Genomic DNA, 23,282 nt, shown 5'->3' on the forward strand with positions numbered 1-23,282 from the left:
GGGAACACGAAAAGAGTGAGTATATAACTATATCTCATAGGTATGCATTGATATAGCATGGCATGAACTATAAAACCAACACCCCCTTGCTCTCTGTGCAACGGTAGCACAGCAAGGTCAGCGAGAACAAGATAAAGGCGCTCCTGTGCCGCGTGTCTGCAAGTGCTTGGCTGGTTTCTCCCCAGCTGGGTTACATGGCATTACATGTACGGAGTCTATATGTATGTATCCATTAATGTGGCTTGGTCTCTATAAGGGGGGTCCAGAGTCAGGCTGGCCCTGTAGACTACAGTATAGGTATTGTCTGTCTTGTTTGTGGTTCGAGGCTGTGAGGCTCTGGGAGGCGGCATGCGAACCATGTGTATTGTATCGACTAAGAATACGCTGAACTGCTTTGTGATGTGATGTGATATACTGATGACCAAGCCATGGCTTGGTACTGATAACCGGATGTTTCGATATGGATGGCCTCAAATACAGAAACCGAACCAAAGTTCAAGGTCGGCTGAGACTGAGTCATAAAGTTAGAAGGGAACATGGGGTCTAGATTCTCAGTCCTTGACTTGGATGCTAGATGGCGTCGTAGTTGTGCAACTAGAAAGCAGCAGCCAATACGCCGTGTTTGTCATTGTTGGTGATAGAATAGACTTGGACTGCCCAGGACGGAATTAAGCCATATCCTACTCAGTCGTCACCCTTGTTTCATTCTTCAAACTCTTCAACAGCCCGTCATTCCAGCCAAAACTAAACAAAGATACCGCTCCAACCTAGATAGGGATCGGGTCCCTTCACAGCCACGTGGTATCTCACCACACGAGGAGAAAGGGTCTGGGTCTAGTCTTCGCCCCCGCCAGCCTCTTTTTTCCCACCCGGGGCGTTGGGTAGTTTGAAAGGGGCAGAGTGCGTATATTTGGCTCGAAGCATGTCACCAAGCATGGGCAGCACGAGGTGCTGAACCATTGCTAGCATTGTTATGGGGAAAAGGGCAGTGGACGTATGCAAGGGAGGAATAGCAGAGGCCTGATTAGGTAGGCCAAGTTGAAAAGACTGGACTGGAGACTAAGCTAAGGATAGTTGGAGACAGGGATCACTCGTCGAGGAATGTGACGGGCTGACGCGGTTAGATGTATTCAAGTGCCTTTTGCTTCTTTCCCTCGTGGTCTTTTTTAACAAGAGACCCTTTCAAGGGCAGCTTTTTTGGCAACTCGGTTACAGATTTCCATTATTTTTAGTCGAAGTTGGTTGAGTTAGAGGTTGTCCCCTTGCATTCTGACGTTGCATGACAGCGGATCTACTCTATTCAAGGGTTCAATACGATCGAAAGAAGAAATTAAGAGCCCATCAACTTTGCTTTTGTTTTGTTTCAAGCATTGACTTTAGAATGATGTGCATTTTTAGACTACAATACAGCCTCTAGTCTGATGATATACCAACAACCAAGGTAGGTAATGTAAAGTAAAGAAACTGCCGAGATGCTTCCACTTGAGACGTCACTGGTAGTTCCAAAAACCCGTTTTGTTCAAAGTAAAAGCCAACAAACCTTTCAAGTCAAGACAACTACAGTAACTAAGCTGAAGCCGTCGCAACGGCGGGGCCACGAATGTGTCGTGTTTACTCAAACCAAACATGACTCTTGGACTAACGTATCACGTAACTTGCTGGAGCATATGTCTGTGCCTGAATCGAGATTGACATTGATGAGTCTACTGTACAGTAGCTAGAATGGCAGTTGCCAACTAAAACATAGACTAGGGCTTATTGGTCCACAACACCAAAGAGATCTCCGGACGACCCATCACCGACGAAAACTGCACATGCAGCACAGCACTTTGCTCCATCGGGTATAAGCCTATGTTTCTTACGGTGGACGACGTTTCTTTTTTTCCATGTAACCCACGAGTCTCGCTTGAGTTTAGTTTTGGTCCTCTTAAGTTCCTCGATCATGCCACCACAAGATCTGTCGAGAGATCGAACCTCCATGTCTGAGTTGACGCCCACTTTGGAATGGGCGGCGTGTGCCTTGCCTCGGCAATTGCACAACAGTTAGATCGAGGGCGTGGATTAGCCTACCTGAGCCTGAGCCAAGAGAAGTAAGTGGGCTTACGGTGTCTTGGTTGTGAGACAGAAGATATTGCTGCGATTGGACAGTATATTCTCCTCGACAGTTCCTAGGGAGGGATTGAGTTATCCGAAGGATGCAGAATATATGTCATTTTACTATAGAGGCGATGCTACATCACATAGCTGGGCGGTTACATCCACATGATCTACCAAGGACATGCAAGTATATCGCCGATTTCTGACGTCTCTCTCTATGTTCAGCCAGCCAACCTCGGGTCTAGAAATGGGCCCATAACGGTAAAACCAATATCATTCCGGCCACCAAAGGTTGTTGGTTACCGTTGATGCTAAATCTACTAGTCACATTGTTAGTTTCGAGACAGGGGGCAGACATTTTCTTGCAGTGAAGATCATCATAATCCCTACAGAGTATCTAATCAATCATTTACATACAGTACAGTACTTTGGGTAGCGTATCGTATATGAAATAAGATGAGATGAGATGTGAAAAGCCCCTTTGGTGGGTGAATGAGTCAGTCAGTACTGGTAACAGGATGCATCCATGTCAGGGTTCATATCTCAGGCTGCCCGCCGTCTCCATCCCGTGCTGTCCATGCCCAGTACCTCCCGGGCTCCGGACCCGGATCCGGTGGTTGAATCTACAGTACATCCTAGCCGCCCTCCCGTCTCGGCCCCGAGATTAGATCAGATCGGCATCGGCGTGGCATAAGCATCGGAGGACCAAGACCAAATGACCGGGGGTTATTCTATGTCTCTCGGCCCTTCTCATCATGTCTGTCTCTGATTTCCTTGCCAAATGTCTCAGTCCCCTTCTAGCGCTTTCACTCACATGATCACATCGCCGTTTTCCACAGGTTCATTTCATTCCCTTTTCTGGTTTCCCTGCTTTTGAAGATCCCTACCGCCTGTAGATGACCCCCTTCAACATGACACAATCTTGCATGCCAAAATAAACGAAAAGGTAACAATGCGTGCGGTACTACTGTATACCATGTTACAGATCATCGTGGGGTCTCGCTTACTCGGGAAAAAGCAAGGTCGCCTACATACAGCCTCAAAAAAACGACTTTTCAATAATGACAAGTCTCTTTTTCTGATAGCCTGTTCCAAGATGTAGGGCGCGCATCTAATCTCACCGGTCTGCACTAAACTCATTTACAATGACCGGTCAGGGGAGACCCTGTTTTTGTATCATATCACGAGGAACTCTTCTCTTCTCTCCTCAGAATCGGTGATGATACTGTACAGTATTCTTATGTATAGGACATGTCAGAATAGTCATGATCTGATTAAAGTTCCCAAGCCCTTTTTTAATCTTTATCAGAATTCCAGCTGAACAAGGAGGGGGAGGGCAGCTACAAAAGCAAAGAAAGCCCTCCCCCCCTTGAGTTAGTACACAAGCCACAACTCAAAGACATGCCATTTTGTAGACCCGATACTAACAAAGAAATGAAACGAACAGAACCTAGAACCATGTATTTCTTTCTAGAAGCGGCTTGAGGATTAGAAGGCGTTATACCTCATGTTCAGGGCGCGGCACGGCTGGGAGTCCTAAGAGTTGACGTACGTTGACAGGGACTCTTTTCTTACATGCAGCAAATAACTGACTACGCTCGGACTGATATTGACTTTGCTTGACTCCTGCATAGAGATCCAGAATTCCTTGCATGGCGATACTATGCCTCAAAATGAGAAAAAGCTCCGAACGCACAGATGTTGACTGACTCTATCGAGATAACTCCTATGCCATCGTGTTGTGCAGACGGGCTTGGTTAGGGCCCTGATGATCACACGGCTGACCATCATGCTTTCTCATAGTGAGATGCTGGTTCAGATTCGACAGTTGTCTAGGGGTTATCGCCATCTCGTCCGAGCTTAACTTTGCCATCAGGTATGTTAGACGAGTCAGACTATCACCATCATGATTGAGACACCATCCTAACGACCAAGGTCTAGAACCATTTATATGTATTCTTTTGGTGTGCTGTAGGCTCGGAAGGAAGATATCCGATGGCCTTTAGCAACAGCAACAGCCGTGCCGTGTCTCAACTGAGTCGGCCAGAACAAAGCCAAGATAGTACAGTACATTATTGGTATATCCTGAAACCACTTGTTTGAACTGCACATAACCTCTGTCTAAGTGCATTCATTACGAGCTAAGAAAGGGCAAAAGAAGGAAAGACAAACAGGACCAAGAACTCCGACCCAAGTACAGTGCTGTGCCGTTTTTGTTTCACGATGCTGTCACCTCCTGGCCATCAATCCACTCGCTCTTCCGCTTAAGGGAGCCGTTGACTTCTTCCGTCTCTGCCGTGTGTGAGTTTCCGTTGGGGGTTTTGCTCGAGTTGCCGTTACCGTTACCGTTGCTGCTGCCACCGCAACCTCCACGGAAACCGTTGAGCAATCGTTCCAGACCGTGGATGCCGAGACCTGCAAAGTCACGACCGGCTGTCTCTCGCTCACCAATGGCAATCACGGCTCCGATAAGGTCGTGGTTGATCTCGTCGCTGACCACGCTGTCGTGCTTGTAGTTGGGGTGTACATCAATAAAGTTGCGGATCCATCGGGCTGTGGTGTCGAGTTCTCCGCTTGCTCGCTTGGAAATCAGGTCGAGATATGTGGACAGGTGGCATCTGGTCGATACGTCGACGTTGACACTATCAAGGTAGCTCTCGACAATGGGAATGAGTCCAGGGAATTCGCCTGATTCTGAGCCGTTGATGATATCGTTGACGGTCATCTCCTCGAACTCGTGCTCTACGGGGCCGCCAGGGGACGCTGGTCGACTAGGGTGAGCTGATCCGGGTCGGCTATCATCACCGAATGTGGTGTTTGCTCTGGAGGGACGGCTAGGGAAAGGGTTGCGTCGGAAGTAAAACTTCTCCTTTAAGACGGCATCCACCTCGTGCGCGCGCTCCATATTCTCATCTACCTTCTTGATAGGGATATAGAAGTTTAGATCAAAGGATAGGATAGCACGGGTGACCAGGACCATGAAAACAGAGAAGGCGGCGTTCTCGAAATCTGTAATCTGAATCTCCATCGAACGAAACTCGACTCGCCAGCCGATGCTGTTGTCAGCAGGTGGGGGCTTAAAACGCATGTGCTGCCAGTTAGTTGACTGGATGTTCTCGAAGTGATCGGTCTTGGTGAGATCCAACTCCTGGAGATCCTCCTCGAAGACGACAATAGGGTCACGGATAAAGAGATGAGCGAAGTGGGTGGCCAAGCGGTCGTCCATGCCGCCCTCGAGGAGTTGCCGCTTGATGTCAGAGTCGTATACCAGATCAGGGTCGAGATACTCGTTTCTCAACCGCGGGTCAATGGCGATATATGTCGAGTTAGATGCATACCGCGACTTTGGTATTCTCCTGACACCTTCTGTAAGAGGCTGTTACGGTGTAAGCAACGTATCTCGATTCGCAAGTGTGAGATCAACACATACCTCTTCTCCCAGCTCTTGTGGTGTTCTACAGTCAACAGCGCGGCTAATCTGATTCCACCGCACATCGGTATTGGCAAGGAACCCCTTATACACAGGTGTCGCAGCGGTCAAAGCCAGCATAATGGGACCAAGTGGGCTCAGCTGGTCGTAAAGCATTCGTCCTTCGGTGATATTCTTGGCCTGGAAAGTGATCTGGAGACAACAGCTGCCCATTCCAAAAGCCATAGCGTCCATGTGGATGAAGTCATCAGGGGCTGCCCCGTTTCGCACATCGTCGTCCTCGGGCCAGTCGTGCTTGTCGAAATTTACAGTGGGATCCTTCCAGGGTTTCGGTGTGTTCTTGTCGTGAAAGATAGGAACATTGACCTGGACCTTGCGGCCTCGTCGTGAGCGAATGTTGGCTGCTAGAGTGGGAAATCTGATGTGAGGGTTGGCGATTTCATCCGGGACAAACTGAGAGCGAAGACGGGATCCTGACGGTGGGAAGTAAGGGTCGGTAAACTGTCCGGGAACACCGATCTGAGGGTAAGTTGTGAGCGTGATGGGATACTCTGTTGAGAGCATGTGCTCCTTGGCAATCTTCCTTCGCAGCTTCATGTCCGGTTCAACATCGAGAAGCTCCTTGAAGCCGATACCCCAGGGCTTACCCGGAGTAGCTTCCAGCATAAAACGCCCGAACTCGGGGTGGAAAACAGGAATAGTCCGTTCCCTGGATGACGGTTAACAAGAGTACAACAAGCGTGGTGTGGTTGACGAACGTCTTCTTTGTGTCGGTTGTGGCGCTCGCCTCTTCAAGTTCTGGAACACAACCGCCTTGCTTCTTGAGGTCTTTATCGGCGGCTAGGGCCTCCAGGATCTGGGCTTGACGGAGAGACAGCAGCACTCGCTGGTTGTCCTCGGAGTACACCACAACAAGATACTCGACCTATCCAAGTTGTCAGTTGAGTGATATTGAGTTCTTGATGGCCAGAACTAACCTCGTCACCCCATAGAAGAGCGTCCCGCTCCTTGCCCTTGGCTTTGTTCCATATCTCCAATAGTTGCTATACACACATAAGGATGTCAGCGATCTATTGGCGCATAGTGTATAAGAGCTGGAAGAGTGAGGGCATTGTGAGTGACTTACCTTGATACCCCATTCTCTTACTTGAGGGGCACGCTTTTTGGCATCGGGCCAGTCGAGGGCCGTTCCCAGAGCTCTAAAGTCTTATCAGCGCATGTATTCTCAGGAACATGGATGTGATGGTAACTTACAAGAGACCCATGGTGAGATAAAAGATGAGCTCTGCAGCGCAGAAAAAGCAATGTGATGCGGGTTGAAGATGGAATTTTCGGGCCTAGAGCCTGGTTGGTCGCTTAAACGCGCCGGCCTTGATTTATCGGTATTCGGAGAGATTTGTTCAAAATGACGAAACCGGGGTAAAAAGGTGAGACGAGAGAGAGAGATTCGGATAGAATGATCAAATCTGAGGTATGAGTTGAGTGCCTTGACTGGACTGGACTATGATGTATGACAATTCAGTCCCGAGGTACGGATAGAATCTCTCTTAAAGCGAAATCGGCAGGTGGACGCTAAAGTAGGTAGGCGTTAATAATAAAGTCCTTTTCTCATCCAAGATGGCTTGGATGTCGGAGTGTCGGCTTTGTCGTTAAGAAGCAACAACTTTTTAGTCTCAAGATAACATGAAGGATATCCTCTTATCAGTTTGTCGCATTCCGAGGATCCTCTTCTTTTGGTCAATGGTTGGTTCCTTGACAAATATCGATGAGCGACGACCCGAAAGGCGTTGACAGAAAAAGAAGAAGGAAAAAAAGAAGAGTAACGGCCCGTGTCGATCAGTTGACAGGTACAGAAAGAGGAAATGGTTGAGGAGTAAGAAAGAAAAGCTTAATACTCTCTCTCTATACTGGACTGGACTATTCCTCTTGTCGCATTTGGCAGCCGAGACTCAAGTCCAATTCCGCGGGGTTGTCCGTTGAGCAGTAAAAAGAAGCGCCGAAAAAAGCAGTTCCAGGCCTATCTTGAACTGATGATTGGGGGTTTTGCCAGTGGAACCTTTTTTTTTCTTTCAGTAGGAACAATTCTTTAGTCTATTACTCCATACTATCTACAGCACATCCAATGCTCTTATCGTTACTCTTCCTCTTCCTGTCGGCTTGTGATGGCTGTTGCATCGCATCATCTCGTTGCCATGCGGAGCGGATTTTCTGCTTAGAAATCGACTGAAAATATCAAATCGGACAAGGGCCAGATGATGCCATCGCACGCTAGCTGTAATAGGGACAACCGACCAGGGGAGTGGAGGGGCAGAGCCGGCAATTTGCGCGGTATAATAGTACAGGGTATGCAACTTCCACAGAGAGAGGACGACATATCTTATTGGGTATTCTATCATGTTGCCATTGTGGCATTGGATGTATCATGTTAAATCAGCTCACTTCAAATATATCTTCAGACTGTGTTATGTTCCTTACATCAATATAAGTCACGAGCCCTACCAATTGTTGCCGACGTCAAACAACTCCGTGTAACCGAGAGCCGTTATGCTTACAATATCATCTCCGAATTGCTAAGCAAACACTTCCTATATGCAGCAGATCGTACGTAAACCCACAGACCGTCAAACAAAGCCGGCGGCAATTCTGCAGCTGCGGAGAGCCAAGACGTTGTACACGCAGCAAAACACGGCAACTGCCCGCAGGAGACGTTGGAGCTACAAGAAGTTTGTTCTTACCGCCGACACTATGCATGCATGGGCATAGACTTGGCCCTTCCATCCGACTTCGATTGTTGTTCCATCACGAATTCCAGAACAGAACAAGAAACACATGAAACAGTCATCTCGTTCCCCAGAGCCGCGGTACTATCTATACCTTACCGCCACAATCCACTCACTCAGCTGATTGGACTCCGGTTTCATGCTGTCATTCATTTTAGAGTAAACATATCCGAGTTATGTCCGTCGTGTTGGATTACCGTACTGCACCGGATCCAATTGGATTCGATTATTCCGAACCCGAAGTGAGCTTGTTTTAATTGACCTAAGATCAACAGTGCAAACAAAGTCGGCTAGACCAGACACGGGAAATCCATGTCCCTCGTGACTATGTAACCGTTCCCCTACTGTACATAGCAAGTCGAGAACTGACTTACCAATGTGGCAGTCATAGGAGCCAACCGGCTGGAGTTGTTTCTCGAGTCACGCGGCAGTGACTAGCTGTGACCAACAAGGTGCAACTGAGCTGGCATGCCCAAGACACCCTGCATCGAGGATGGAGGACATGTTCATGATTGGTACTTTACAGTACGATGATGCAACGTCTGGATAAGCATGCTGGAACGTTGATCTGAATCAAAATGTCGAGTCTCGCGCGAAGCCCTTTTGCTCTACCTCATTTTCATCTGAAGTGGCTTGCTAGTTGGACCCTTGTTGTCGTGATTGTGCGGATTTGACAATGGGAATTCTCAAATCAGGATTTGTTGTACGAATACCCATTTTAAGGAATGGAACACAGTCCTCGAGTATTGCCGGTATCAGTTAGCTCCCATGGTGAAGAGTTAGTCTTCTAAGTCTACCCTTAAACGAGGCGCGAGACTTTCCTATCAGCATTCAGGGTCAAACAGAGATGACCGATCTCTTTCAGTACAAGCATTGCAAAAGGAGCAGGCATGCAGTGATCCAAAGCCGACTGTATCAACTGCCGACGGCCAAAACAGCATATCTTCACCGTCCGAAACTGGGCATTGCCAGTAGCCAAGCCATTCTCTTAACTTTCTCATAACCGAGAAACTTTAACAAGCCACCGCGAGTTTGCTACACTCCAACAGGACTGTACCGCACTTCTGCATTGGCAGCCGCTTCGGCTTGCGGGGTGCATCAAACCCCCGGCTGAGCAACACTGGACTTTGTTGCATACGGCGATCATTAGCAGCACCCCTTCAGGCTCTAGGCTGTAGAGTCCGGGAATCAAGAATGGCGCCGCGTGCCTCATTGATTACTTCTATGATCGAGAGATCGACACCACGGTACTGTCTTGTGGCTAAGCACTTGCCAGGCCAGGGCGACAAAACCCTCTAAAATATATGTCAAGGAAGAGGCGCAGGCAGCGTTGACGATGCCGAACAAAGCATGACGGCATGACCTGATAATCTGGAACCTCGTCTAGGAACGAGAAGTAGAGACGGTGCAGTATCGTAGAGTTGAAGCATGACCGGAGATGGAATGCCGGCGATGGTGTTACAGTGTCGTAGTGTGTGTTGGCTTCCGTTCCTAGCTCAATGGACGGCTGATGGCACTGAGAGGATGCCATGTGAGCGATGTACCCAGCTTAAGCCGCATTTCATGTCCTTATCGAGGTGAACCAAGCCAGCCAACCAACCACACAATCTGCTACAGTAATCTCTCAGCCGCCGTTTCAATGCTAATGGGCAGAATAGAGATAAGCAAAGAGCAAAGAAATGAGATGAGAAGTGTAAAGCTGTGACACTGACAAACGTCAGAATCTCATCAAGCTCACCCAGTTAAGACACACTCTTACCTCAAGCATTGGTGAACTCCGCCATTGCCCTTTGATGTCACCCAAGCTTGTTCGCATTGACATGCTCTGTTTCCATGTAGAGACAGTTCCCTAGGCACAACAACCGCAATTTTGGGTCCAGATGCCCAATTGTGGCTCTCCGAGGTACCCTGGCATTAGAGGACCATGCACTGGGTATCAATGGATGTCAACTTCAATGCAGACCATCCGGGGACAAGCCAGGTAGGCCCCGACGATCCCCGTGAACACTGTATGGAATAGTTTGGCAAAGCACGTAAACAGGGGCCTCTAGTTAGGCCATCTTGGATCTCCAAATACCCTGGGTTGATAGTTCTGCAGTATCTGACAGAAACGTACATTACACATCGGCACATCACCGAGACATGGCATAAACCCATGCGACGAATATGCCTGAATCACAGCAGCAGCTCTCTCGATAAGATATGATGCTTGGCATAGCATAGCATAGTTCAGCGATGGAGCACTGTACCGTGGCAGCATGTCATGCGTCGATACTGGGTGTTGCAACGAGTGACGTTGTGTTTCGGTGCTCCGTAAGACCAGCTCATAATATGCAATGTGCATGTGAAAGCTAGAAGACGAAGTTATCAGTTACAGACCCAGTACAGCATGCTGCCACTTCGAGAACCAAGGTAGATTCGCTGTCATTCAGGAGATATCAACCGAGTTATGGAGATAGATAAACTACCAGCCTGGTCAACACGCCATCCCTGGGATTATCCATGTTTCAGCCCATGCACTTATGACGTGTATTCACCAAAGCGGCTACCCCCGCTATCTTCATAGACTATCCGTACAGCGCACACTCTGAGACTGGACTGCTGGCAGCCGGCAGCTAGCAGCCAGCCATTGTCTGTCAACCAACCAAGCTGGATACTGCAATCCATGTAACCCCACTAGTAGCAGACCTCTCAGGCTCTCAGCTACATCATACCCAACTGCTCCTCAGCCCCCCAATCAGGCACAATCCCGTACCACGACCTGCGACCCTGTGGCTCCTCCAACAAATTCCCCCGCCAGTCTCAGACTTGATCCCTTCAAAACGACGCTTGACCGTACCGCACAGGCACTGCACCCATATTAACAAAGAGAGCTGCACTGCATTTCTTTGTCCTTCAACTCACACGTCACTTGTGATCTCGACCTGAGCGTTTCAGTCCAAACTATCTTCGCCATGAACCCTCACCAGAAGAACAAGGTCGACGTCAAGGTAAGCTGCCCTTAGGAAAGCAACCTCAGACGACTCAAGCTCCCCTCTATTCATGACTCGGTGCCCACGACAGCAAACACTCCAACCCGACAACACCGTTCACTTACCACAACCTTAATACCGATAATGATCCATAAACACTATTTGACCTGTTGCTAACGACATGCCCTCCGTGTTATAGTCACTCACTCCCGAGGAGCAGCGTCTTTTCCGCCTCTACGGCAAGCTGCCCTCCCGATCCGACCACTTCGCCAAGCATCTCAAGGATCGCAAGTACTTCGACTCTGGCGACTATGCCATGTCCAAGGCCGGCAAGGGCGACGGTGTCGACGCTGGTGCCGTCGGATCTCAACACCCCGTCCCCGAGAACATTCCCCACCTCTCCTCCCCGGTGAACGGCTCCGGAGCCAGCGTCCCCAAGCACCACGGCTCCGTCCCTGGCATCCAAGCCGGCAGCCCTATCAAGGAGAGCAGCTTTCTGAAGAGCGAGACTAGCGCCGAGGAGACACAGGGAGATAATGCCGACAAGCCCCAGGATACAGACGCTGTTGCACCCGAGCCTGTTGCCGCCGGCGGCGAGGGCATTCCAATCCGAAGATAGAGTATATCCGTGAGAATAAGCGAAAATATGCGGCTGCAATAGGAACAACGGAATAGTCTTTTTTTCTTTCATTTTCTTTTATCATGTACAGCACGAAATGGTGGTTTGCTTGTACGAAGTCTTGTGCGTGGGCTTGTAGTGGATTGCGCAATCGGTTTTGACGACTTACGAGGATCGCACAGTTGGCGTTTGGGAATTGGCAGACAATCTGGTTCGCACGCACGAAAGGGACATATCTCAATCTGAAAACATCAGATAGGTTGTTTGATAGCGGGAGATGAGAGAAACATCGCCCTCTCCGCGCACAGAGTCATCATGTTCATTGGTATTTTAGCTTCATGCTTCGGTTTCCGAAGCAGCCTTTCTATTTCCCTTTTTATGTTCACATGTAGTATTTCCCCAAAACTCCCTTGTTTATCCATGGCCTTGTAGAAATAATCCATCATCTAAATTGCACTTCGACTGCGAAGCTCGTAGCTTAAGCATCCAGGGTCTGCTGCCGTCATGGCATGGCAAATTTGAGAAACGTACAGCTAATACATACAATCCCAGTTCAAACTTGAAATTAGTCCAAGTTCCTAATTTTCAGTATATTTCTCTTTCTGAGACTCAACTATCTGCTGTTCACCATCTGGATTCTTCCTTCTACTTTCCCCTCTCCAGATGGAGGGGCAAGCTTTCACTTATCTTACCCGGGTATAATATAGTAAATGCTTAACACTTCAAGAACGAGATACATACAGGTTAATCAAGTTTAGCTACAGCTTCTGTTACCGCTGGGCTCAATTATCCTTCTATCTATATCTGCTATTAAGGAATTAATCACTGAAGAAATGTAGACCTTGAAATACTGATTCAAGGCGAACCAACCATTGGGTGTGGATTACAGTCCAGATCCGCCTCTAGATACAGGTGTTTGGTGTAGATAGGTAGATATTCGAGCTGCTATTACTGTAAATATTCTAGCATCAGGACCATTACCAGAACCTAAAGCTAGATATAAAGACTGCTATTTTGCGATCGATTAAGACACACTGCGATTTAAGAACCCCTGGCCCTGTTGAGAAACAGTGATGACCATTCACTCGATGGCTAAGAAATCGATCTGGTATCAACCATTGATACAACTGGCATTATTGGCACATATACTTTAACTGTTATCGTTGACTAATATTTGCGAAATTACTTGACAAGACTCAATAACGCCCTCCGCTATAACGAGCAACCATATGAATGGATAGTCTATAGTCCTGGGATGACACTGACGACCAAAGGCTCTGTAGATCATAGCTTGGCAACAGATCTCAACTCAGCTTGCACTTCTGCATCGGCATTGCTTGTTCAACGATATACTGTATTAATACTCTTCAGCTCAATAAAGTGAGCAATCAACACGATCCATGGTCTCGACTACATGGCCATCCCACCTCATAAGCGAGCGAACGAATCCACTGTCCATCGTCCTGTTTCTCGTACATACCATACAAACATGGCCCGAGCAGCCATGTGGCCGCCAGGCTGAAGCCGTTGTCAAAGCGTTGTTTCTTCAGCGGAAGCGAAGCGAAGCATGGATTATTTGTGCCACTCTGGCCGTCGATAATGTACAGTCATTGTGCCACAATGGTACGGTTGGATCCCGAATGTCCTATTACGGATGCTTCTCTATATACTTACTATACGTAACCAATCCCTCATTGTTTTATATCGTGTCTCATCATGAGCACTAAAAAGGAAAAACCGAAGCCTAGCCACCATTGCCTTTTTTAGCAAGCAATGGAAAACAGCCGAAAAGAAGAAAACAACACCCTGGCGCCTGAGGTATCATGCAATGCAATGCATTAAAAAGATAATTCAACCAGCCGCTCGGCCCTCGTTCCACTTCTGACCCAATGCGCCCTGTGACTTCAGCGAGCATGACTCGTCACCAACTTTTGTACACTGGTACCCGGGGAGATTTGCCGGAGAGCCCAGCTCGATCTACAGGCGACAGCCCAGCCTTACGTTGACAGGGTATTCAAGGGCCTGGAACACATGAATGGTTTGTAGAAAGGTGTACAGAGCGTATAAACATGTCGCCTGCAAGAGGGCCCGAGCCCATAAAAGTCGAAGCAGGTGTATCGCTCGAGAACCGAGGATAAAAAGTTCTGCGCCGACTATGCCGGCCAATCTTCGCCATGATGCACCTGGTATCATGAAGTTGTGTTGAAGTGATCGCTGATATCACCCCGAGATGTCCAAACGCCATACGCCCATTTATATTTTGAGATGTCGAAGAACTTGCACAGATCAACTCGCAATTAGAAAGTTTGAGTTCATTATAAGATAAGTTGCTTGAGGTTTCGCTGGATGATCATGTCCTGAACGGAGGCCATGGTGATTTTGAGCAAGTTAGTATCGGTAGCGTTGGTGAAGTGGCCGTAGATTTCCTTCTCGGTGTTTCTGTTTAGGGCCTTGAATTTGTCCAAGAAGTATTTGCTGGCCGCCTTGTAATCGTCCTTGGGGCCGTGGTAATCTGTAAAGCCGTGATTCGTAATAGGGCTCTTGGGGAGCTTCTCCTTGAACAGATCCATCTTGTTGAGGAAGAGGATCAGTGCAGACCTGGCAAACCAATGAGAATTGGCAATCGACTCCCAGAGCATGAGCGCCTCGTTCATTTGGTTCTGTACAGTTGTTAGATCTGATCCGCAAGTTCGTAAATCGGGAAAATACTGACTCCATCCTTGTCCTCTACCAAACACTGGTCGTAGCCACTAATTGCAACCAGGAACAGCAGACAATTGACATTCTCGAAGCAGTGAATCCACTTCTTTCGCTCTGATCGCTGACCACCAACATCAAACATTCGGTAGGTCAACTGGCCCAGATCGAAAATGGTCTCTGTGATACCGGTCGTACGCAATCGAGATCGGAGAAGATCTTGATCATCTGGAACATAACCCTCTGTCCAAAGTCTATCAATATCCTCAATAAAGCTTCCGAGTACGTTAGCGCATTGTTACGCAAGTTTCAGTTCAGTTGTGGTACAATACATACTAGGTAAGGTTGTCGTGCAGCGCATATTCGTTACCCATTCCAATGGCCGCTCGAACACCGCTGTCGACCCATAGCGCCTTTATGGGCTCGAGGAAATCAGCGGGCATCGGGTCGTGTGGGCTAATCTCGTGGTCGACAAGGATATGGGCCATGTGCTTCTGCAGCGATTGTTAGTCACTGTGGATGTCTCGCGCAACCGACTCATTTCAACTCGTTGGAAGTGATGATATTCCGGTGGTCAAAATCGAATGTTAAGAGAAATTGACCTACCTCATTGTCAGGGCTATCGAATTGGAGATCGTGCTCTCCCATCGCTTCAGCAATAACCTTGAAGGATTGAATGATGTTGTTAAAGATGACAGGCTTCCATTCCAGCTTCTCGTTTTTAGTAAAGCCTTGGGAGTAGATGAGCTTCATCTGCTTGAGAACAGTAGACTTTCCGGATTCTCCAGCACCTGTTGGGCGCGCACAGCGTGTCAGTCTCGATACGTATCAGGGCGCGACGTGACCGTTCCTACCTAGAAGAAGGAGCTTGACCTCCTTCGATAATCTCTTCTCATCCTGGCGGAGTTGTTTCTCGATCTCACGGGACCGCGCGAGGCCGCGATCACCTTTGTCTCGACTTCCAAAGCACATTGTGGGTTGTTGGAGTAAATCCAGGATGACTAGCAAGGCTAGAACAAATGCAGGACAGAAAGATGGCGTCGACAAGACCGACTCAAATCGGCTTCGCAGTCGTGCAAGGTTACGGTGGCCGTATTGAAGATGTTGTGTAAAGATTGACGGTTGATCAGGGCCAATGTTGAAGTTAAGTGTCGAAGGAGTAGAGGACGAGTCGCAAGTTCAAGTCGCGAAAACAACGGGATACTCGGAGTCGAGTCACGTATTCCGATGGAAGGTTCGATTGAGATGGCGTCAGAGACAATATGGTTTCACGGTATCGGCAAAGGCGGTAGGCTGAGTTAGTTAGGTCACGCAAAAGCAGGCCAACGAGCTTCCCATTCCTGTAGAAGAACAAACAATATCAAAAGAAGACGAAGAAGAAGAAGAAGCCCTCCTTGTTGGTTCAAGCAAAATAATAATAAGATGGTGTGGAGGGTGGGAGGAAACCACAAGACAGGGACAGCAACGAACGGGATAGGTTGGGATAGGACAAACCGAGCAAGCGAAGCGAGTTTGAGACAGGGAAGAAGAGACGGGGTCATTTATTAATTATGTATTAACGTTCATCCATCCAACCCTGGATCACATCCTAAACTAGCCCGTTCGAAAATAGGTAGGTAGGTAGAGAGGCACCGTACCCATGGCAAGGCTCATCCCGTCATAAATCTAAGGTAGGTACGACAGGCATGGCAACGGCACAGCAGAAAAGGCAAGTACCTACGGATACCTGTCCAGCTACCGTGCCAGCTTCCCGCCGAGCCTAGGTAGGTGTTAGCGTAACAGCTGCAGCGTTGTTGTCCTAAAACTTTCTGCTCTGCGTTTAGGCAGTACTGTCCATCCTTTCTTTTTTCTTCACTTACAGCGCAGCACGGCCAGCACGGCCAGGGCCCTGTAACCTAAGGTTTATGTTAGTGGAGTTGCCCCCGGAGCGTACAACCCTCCTAGCCTTCAGCACCTTTCATCCAGTCTCCACTGGCGTCCATAAAAGTGGACACCGACAGGCGGAAGGAAGCTACTGCACCAATTGAAGTACCGCGTAGTGTAGCGCTCTTTCCTCAATCCATCATGCCGTTCCCGTCGATGGAAAACCTCTCTATCTTGAGCTTCTCCCATGCCGTATTCAACAGCAGTTTTTCAAACCATAAAACACTGCGCATCTTTAGCCCGCCGCTTCTTATCTTCTTTCCAGGGTTATCCCCGTTGCTAGGAGCCGACTAAGTTGCCCAAAAGCCCCTTAAAACAAAAACCTTCCGGCGGGTCAATTGCGGGCACGTACCTGCTCTTCGGGATTTTGGTCGTTTCTTTTCTTTCCAGGTTCTTTTTGCCTCCATCGTTAGCTGCAATGCGACTCTGGAAGGTCATCCGCGCCTAACAACCTCCACCTAACTACTGCAGAGAAACAATCCCGGCGAACCAGCAGACAATGCTTTGCTTCTCACGTCCCCATCTACCACGAGGTGTGAGTGGATGCTACTCAATGCTATGCTGCGCTGCGCTGCGGATGCCGATGCTGGTAATTGTAGCGTAGCAGTGTACCTAGCTGAAATGCCCGGGTGGTACAGTAAGTACCGTGCATGAGGCATGAGGCATGAGGCGGATGAGGCTCGTCATAAAAAATCATAGCTAATGTCCTCCAAATGCATCCGAGTTGTGTTGGCAGCTATTCCGTCCATTCAATTGTAAATAGACTTTCAAACATCAACAGTCCGTGCTTGAATTGCCATGTGGTTCAAGATCGGGCTTTTGTTCTAGACACTCAGGGCTAGACATTGATAAGCAACTTGGCTGGGCTGAAATTGGCCGCATGGCGCCCGCCTGAGTCAAATCCGTCAACAAGTCAGTCATGGAGCCATTGATCGACATGAGCCCGTCCTGATCATTAATTACAGAGCCAGCTCTTCTTCCACGGCCAAGATCGCAATGTAAGAGGCACGCAGATTTTGGTGACCCCTAATTCCTTCTCCGCTCAAACACACGGACTCTGTAGAAGCTGAGGATGAAGCAGAAACCACAGAAGTTGATGAGTTACCTCCGCAATTCCCGAAGAAATTCTGATAAAACATCCACACTAACTCGACTCGATTAGTTCTCTGGTGGTTACGGCAAACGGTGGGTCCCGTTTATTGAACTGAACAATCAACAAAGACCATTGATTGATTCTACGGCTAGGCCGTATCCGTCGTCTTCTGCTAAAGAAATTTGATTCTTTTAGGTCCCCGATGCGCTACTGCAGAAAGGAGAAAGTCCCCGATGCCCTTAGGGACCTTACGACTGGTATCTGCCCATTTTTACCTGACTCTCAAACAACAAACCGGCAGATAATTTATCTCCATGTAACAAAAAATGTCCGGCCGTACTCTTATTTTCATCTCTCAGTCGCCTAATACGTAGCCATGTTGATCACGACATCCTTCTCTCATTGGCTTTCCCGCTTCCTACAACGTGGAAACCTGGTCAACCCTTGTTCATACTGCAGGAGTTCCTCTCTTCTATCCCAGAGATCCATGCCTCCACTCATTTCCGTTGTCGATTGCAGGGACCTTTCGCCTATGTCACTCAACATCACATCACATAATAATAGGGGAACCGTCTTGTAATAATTCACCTATTCCACGTTGATTGTTCCCACAGCCTCAAACTCAACTGGCAGAATGGTCACTTTGAGCTACATATAATAAGCAATGTTTGCATTATTAGCTTGTGACTTGTCAAGATCACCTGAAAGTGTCCTCAACATTAAGCCTAACTACAGCCACCAAGACACATCATCTCAACCACTACCACCATCACCAACAGCACAATAACCTACACTAGCACCCAGTGCTTTTGCAGAGCACAATCAGATGTTCGAACTAAGTCTTAACGGATGATTCAACGTCGAGCTTTAACGCGCTAAAACAAGGGAATTCGGAAACTGGTGACCAAAGAGGGTTAGAGCATATCTCTGAGTCCGCTACACCTGAGAACAGCTTGGCCGTCCCGTCGGCACACATGTTTTCTTTGGAAAGCGAAAAAGAGACAACCAGAAGAATCAACTCGGTGGTAAAACAGTCGGTTTTTGGTGAAGAGCGGGTCTCAAGATTTCTTGACCCTCAGACCTTCAAGGGGACAGAAGGTCTCACCGTTCCAAAAGCTCTGGCCATGTTGCTTAGGGTCACATAGAAGCTCTCAACTCACACCAAGATCAGCATCTCGTCTGATTACGTTTCATTGATCGATGAAAACGGGTGGATGGCACGAGAGCAGGGGCATGCACAGTTGGCAGATACCCTGTCCTGTAATTAATTAACCAAGTCCTCGTTTGAGTCCCGATAGGAGACAACGTAACGAGTTTTGAGCGCAGCATGACAAGCAAGGATTGCTCTCGGATCCAGTACATCCCGAAAAAGCATAATTTATATGAATCAACCAACCGTTGGACCTGTTCTGATTATGCATGGTGATGTTCCTGTAACAGGAAAAGACGATACGTAGAGGATATCATATAAGATATACGAGTATAGGAAAGGTTGTATTGGTTCTCTTTCTAGATCTGCGTTATTCGATGATACTATGGAAGGACAGCACAGATCTCCCGCTCTTGACGGTACGTAATGCTTAACATGTCTAGCTAAGCTTGATTGACACGGTTATCTATATCGATCGTTGAATCTCAATAACACGGAGGCACCAGACAAGCCTCCTGAAGGCCGGACCTCTCAGCCTGCAAGAACTTGCATTAGTGGGACACTGCCGTGCCACGTCCTGAATTACAGATACTAGATAGGGTTTAAGTGACAGTTGCCATCTTGCCAAAAAGAGGAACACTTGCATATGCGCCGTTGCAAATCGATACAGCTGAGGATTTCGTCGCGCCGTTTCATTGGGCGTTTGAAAAAGATGAAACATAGTTTTTCTTTTTATACCTCAGCTCGAATGTAAAAGGTTCCTCGTGTATGTGATCCGAGTCCAGTGATGGTCGAATATGACTTGCTTTTTCTTCCTTTGCGAGAATTGCTACATAGCCCAAAAAGGGCTATTGAATGCGATTGATCTGGTGTGATGGGTCTTTGTTACCGTGTGACACATCGATTGAGTCGTATATCATATTTCTAAAAGTTAGGATAGTAAATATAACTCTTGGGGAAATTCATTACTGGATTCGCGTCCTGGTGCCATCTCTGCCGTCTCTTCAGGCGGCTAAGATGCATGACTTGGGCGCTTTGGCCAAAATGCAGAAGCGCTTCGTCAAACCATAGCTGCCTCAGTTAGGATCACTGTATCCTCAAACTCGTGACTATGTCCATAAAGAAGCATTTTCTACAATAGCAGTGGTGTAGCTACGTATGCGCGGCACTATTCATGAGACAAGTTGAAACAGAGCTTGTCTTGTTAGCATTATGGCTTAATGACAGGGTCATGATCTTCCGGAACATTGGACCGAGAGTCGTGCATTGACGTTGGTTGGCGGCAACTTCGCGAATTTGGTGGTATGTGCATAGAAACAACCGGATCAATGCTGATAACTGTCTCATTTGTAACAAGCCATGCTCCGAAGCTACGACTGGAGTTTTGTCTAGCTGTGTGAGCATCGGCCATTGCAGTCCTTGTGCGTCGCACTTACCCATGGTTCATGATTATACAAATCGCAAGCACAGTGCCCACGCTATTAGTAACCATCCGGCAGCCTGGGAATTGCAAACGTGAATTCATTGCTCAGAAATCTATACTTCGTGATCATAATAATGAGTCAGGACATGTCCAAGTTGAGGTATACACACGTGGTATCCGGGTATCAAAGCCCATGACGAAACTCTCCAACCAATCTCGTCCTCTAGTCCACCAGCTTGAGTCTTTACACCAAGGCGAAGCAGAAGTCTAACCAAAATGAACACCCAAAAGAATAAACGCCGCAATACCATCCCGATCTATCCTGAGAGTCCCTCTCGCTCGTGAGGGTATAGTTTTTGGACCCATGACAGGGTCCGCCGTTGCGACACATTCGCCGAAATCAATGATATCATCAAGACTTCGAATGAAGCCCTACATCAACGCTAATGAAGCAACGCAAAATCGAGATTGCAGCATCTCATCTAATACCATGTGTTTGTGGGATCAAGGTTGTAAAGAATTCTGCACTTCTGTTTCTGGCACATCTTGGTGCGGTCGAGGGTCTTGAAGACGGGTCCCTCGGGGCCAGTGACGTAGTGGTACTGACCAAAGAAGCGCCACTGACGAGGATCAGCGAGAGAATATACTTCATCACCCCAGTGTCCTTGGTAATGAAACCAAGATGTCGGTGCGTGCGGGTTCGAGGCTGCCGGAACAAGGCTCAAAGGTTCTTCCATATCTTTCGGGTTGTGGTTGTCGTCTTTCGTGTAATCGTAATGGTATGCGTAGTTGTTCAGAGATGGATCCCATAGAGGCCCCTTGTCCGTAACATCTTTAAGAAGTTTGAAAGGCAGGATGTAAGCATGCTTGCCGGGTAGAGCGTACATGGCATGCGATCCAACGGCCGAGTAGATGACGGGTCGTTCCCCGCGCTTCTCGACAGCTTCGAAAGCATATGCTTGCCCGCCCTCGTGTTCTGAGAAGAACACACCTCGTGGAATACCGTGCTCGAACCGCACCATACAATGCTCCCAGTCCCCCACATGGTTACCAAATCGAATTCCCAGGACAGTTTGACCGAGATTGTAAGAGTAAAAGAAGAACCAGAAGGCGTCGACGATGCCAGACCCTTTATCAACAACTACCAGTACAGCTGGAGCGGCTGAATAGCCATTTTCATCTGGCTTGTGACCATAGGATTCTGATCGACGGTGGTTTTGAAATTTACGATTTCGAGGATCCGAAATCTTGTGCACAGGGCGGTTCTTGTCGACATCGTACCAAGTGCTAGGTTCTCGAGACTCTGGTTGTCCTCCAGGGTTTCCTACCGGTGTTTTGGAGTCCTCGCCATTGTGATCGTCCGGGAATGGCTTTGGAATATTGTAGTGACTATGTAGCCAATTGGGTCGTGATTCCACATCGTCGTTGCTTCGAAGAGTAATCTTGCCGTGATGTCTGTTCAACTTGTGCAGATTGTGAAGAGTCCATTCCTCGGTTGAGTTTATGAGCTCTTCGCCGGCATACGCAGTCATATGTTCGACGTGCTGACGAATATCTGAAGGCCAAAACTCTTCCCCAGAATACAAATGAACCAAAGGCGCATGCTTAGTAACGTAATCGGGGATATCGCGAAGGATACGGCGACGCTGGCTGGTGTTTCGCTTGGGATCTTGACGGGGAATCGCCTCGGGTTCCCAAGCGAGAGAACGATGCTTCAAGTCTCCCCACTCAGGCTCACCATCATCATTGTTCCCACGGGTAGCAGGGTCCTTGCGCAAGTGGTGTAGTCCACACAAACTGATCCAGCGACAGGCCTGACGATCCAGAAAGTATGGACTGCTGTTGACCCAACGTCGGTCTCTTGCTCGCCTTTCGGGGCCTTTGTCTGTTGGATCTAATACTCTTGGAAGTAGCCATGCGCCAAACGAGATAAGCAGCATAAAAGCTAGCAATATGGAGAAGCGGCGCAACCATATCATGGCTGCTGTAATGATGAATAGAACAATCCCATATACTGTAGGATGCGTAGCGATTGAACGCAACAGAGGACCGAAGGTTGGGAAGCGAAACGGAAGCGGTCGAAGGGAGGATATACGACAGGATAGACCGGCTATACAAGCATCACGAACGAAGGATACAGAGCAATAAGTTCACACCGCTCGCGGCATGTCGTTGGGGAGGGAGATCAGAACGAGAGGGTCGGGGAGAAGGGAAAGAAGAGAAAAAGAAAAGAATAAAAGTAGACAAAGGCTTCGGCTTAAACTAAATCGATAAGAGACGAAGCGTGCGCCATCGTTTGGTCGTTGATCAGCGGGCAAGGGTATGGATTGGCGGAGTGTGCGGTGACTGGTGAGACCAAGTCGACCAGTGGAGGGGTGGCAATGCAGGTACTTTCCTTTTACCTCCATTTTAGGCAATGGAACTTGTTGCAGCCTGCGGAGTCATTAGGATTGGGGTTCCTGTTCTTTGCTCGGTACTAATTGGCAGTGGCTTACGCAAATGTCGAGTACGAATACGTTGTAGTTGTAATGGATGCCTTTCCATGAATCTGGGGTAAGGACATCCATGGGATGGATGTTCATGCGGCGTTTCCTTGCCCAATTAAAGCATCTTCCAAAAGATGAATGACCAAGACATCGGCCCGTCACAGCTTAACTTCTTCATCAATGTTTCATATGCGTTGCATTCCTACCTTCTCAATTGCAGCCAAAGACAGCAAGCTCCATAGGTACCCATGTGCTTTCTTCCCGTGGAAATGTTCTAGCGTAAAGACCCCTCTTAAAAAGTGGCAGGCTTCCCCTCTCGTCCCTCTCGGAGCCTCTTCCAAAAGCCCCAGCACAACTGTCACCCTGGAATGCGCCGACTGGCTAGAACATCGCGTCAGAAGTACACGCAGGTCCGCCTTGATTCTTATTCACAGGGAGGTACTGGGCACTTGTGGATAGAAATAACGGGACTTTCAGAGGCGCAGCGGGTTGTGTAGAGTCTCGAGTACGAAACTTTTGTCACATTGAAAGATGTAACTATTTCAAGCTAGTTCACCGTCACTTCAGATATTTCCTTCTCAACGTCTGCCCGTTTGGATAAATAGGATGAAT

At 48.2% G+C, this 23,282-nt stretch overlaps 4 protein-coding genes across 4 annotated transcripts; 1 reads left to right on the forward strand and 3 right to left on the reverse strand.

Moving 5' to 3' along the window:
* Positions 1-4,315: 4,315 nt before the first annotated feature.
* Positions 4,316-6,792, reverse strand: B0J16DRAFT_380883 (glutamate-cysteine ligase-domain-containing protein; the record flags this gene model as incomplete). Its single annotated transcript, XM_046131109.1, has 6 exons — positions 4,316-5,473; positions 5,528-6,236; positions 6,286-6,452; positions 6,505-6,570; positions 6,654-6,726; positions 6,782-6,792. The coding sequence occupies 6 exons, from the start codon at positions 6,790-6,792 to the stop codon at positions 4,316-4,318; spliced, it is 2,184 nt and encodes a 727-aa protein (XP_045986895.1).
* A 3,984-nt stretch (positions 6,793-10,776) lies between these two features.
* On the forward strand, positions 10,777-12,141 carry B0J16DRAFT_68723 (camp-regulated phosphoprotein/endosulfine conserved region-domain-containing protein). Its single transcript, XM_046134295.1, has 2 exons — positions 10,777-11,297; positions 11,479-12,141. Exons 1-2 carry the CDS (start codon positions 11,262-11,264, stop codon positions 11,896-11,898), a joined length of 456 nt encoding a protein of 151 aa, XP_045986896.1. The 5' UTR covers positions 10,777-11,261; the 3' UTR covers positions 11,899-12,141.
* A 1,872-nt stretch (positions 12,142-14,013) lies between these two features.
* On the reverse strand, positions 14,014-15,732 carry B0J16DRAFT_68816 (guanine nucleotide binding protein, alpha subunit). Its single transcript, XM_046134296.1, has 5 exons — positions 15,450-15,732; positions 15,202-15,386; positions 14,932-15,089; positions 14,612-14,870; positions 14,014-14,558 (listed from the first exon to the last, which is right to left on the reverse strand). Exons 1-5 carry the CDS (start codon positions 15,565-15,567, stop codon positions 14,214-14,216), a joined length of 1,065 nt encoding a protein of 354 aa, XP_045986897.1. The 5' UTR covers positions 15,568-15,732; the 3' UTR covers positions 14,014-14,213.
* Positions 15,733-20,666: 4,934 nt separating this feature from the next.
* B0J16DRAFT_354079 (uncharacterized protein) lies at positions 20,667-22,728 on the reverse strand (the record flags this gene model as incomplete). The annotated part of the gene is made up of 2 exons (XM_046129351.1): positions 20,667-22,129; positions 22,608-22,728. The coding sequence occupies 2 exons, from the start codon at positions 22,726-22,728 to the stop codon at positions 20,667-20,669; spliced, it is 1,584 nt and encodes a 527-aa protein (XP_045986898.1).
* Positions 22,729-23,282: the final 554 nt, after the last annotated feature.

Source organism: Fusarium flagelliforme (genome assembly GCF_020744385.1).
Source record: "Fusarium flagelliforme strain FIESC 12 MPI-CAGE-AA-0113 chromosome Unknown B0J16scaffold_2, whole genome shotgun sequence".
In the NCBI taxonomy this organism is placed as follows: Eukaryota; Fungi; Ascomycota; class Sordariomycetes; order Hypocreales; family Nectriaceae; genus Fusarium; species Fusarium flagelliforme.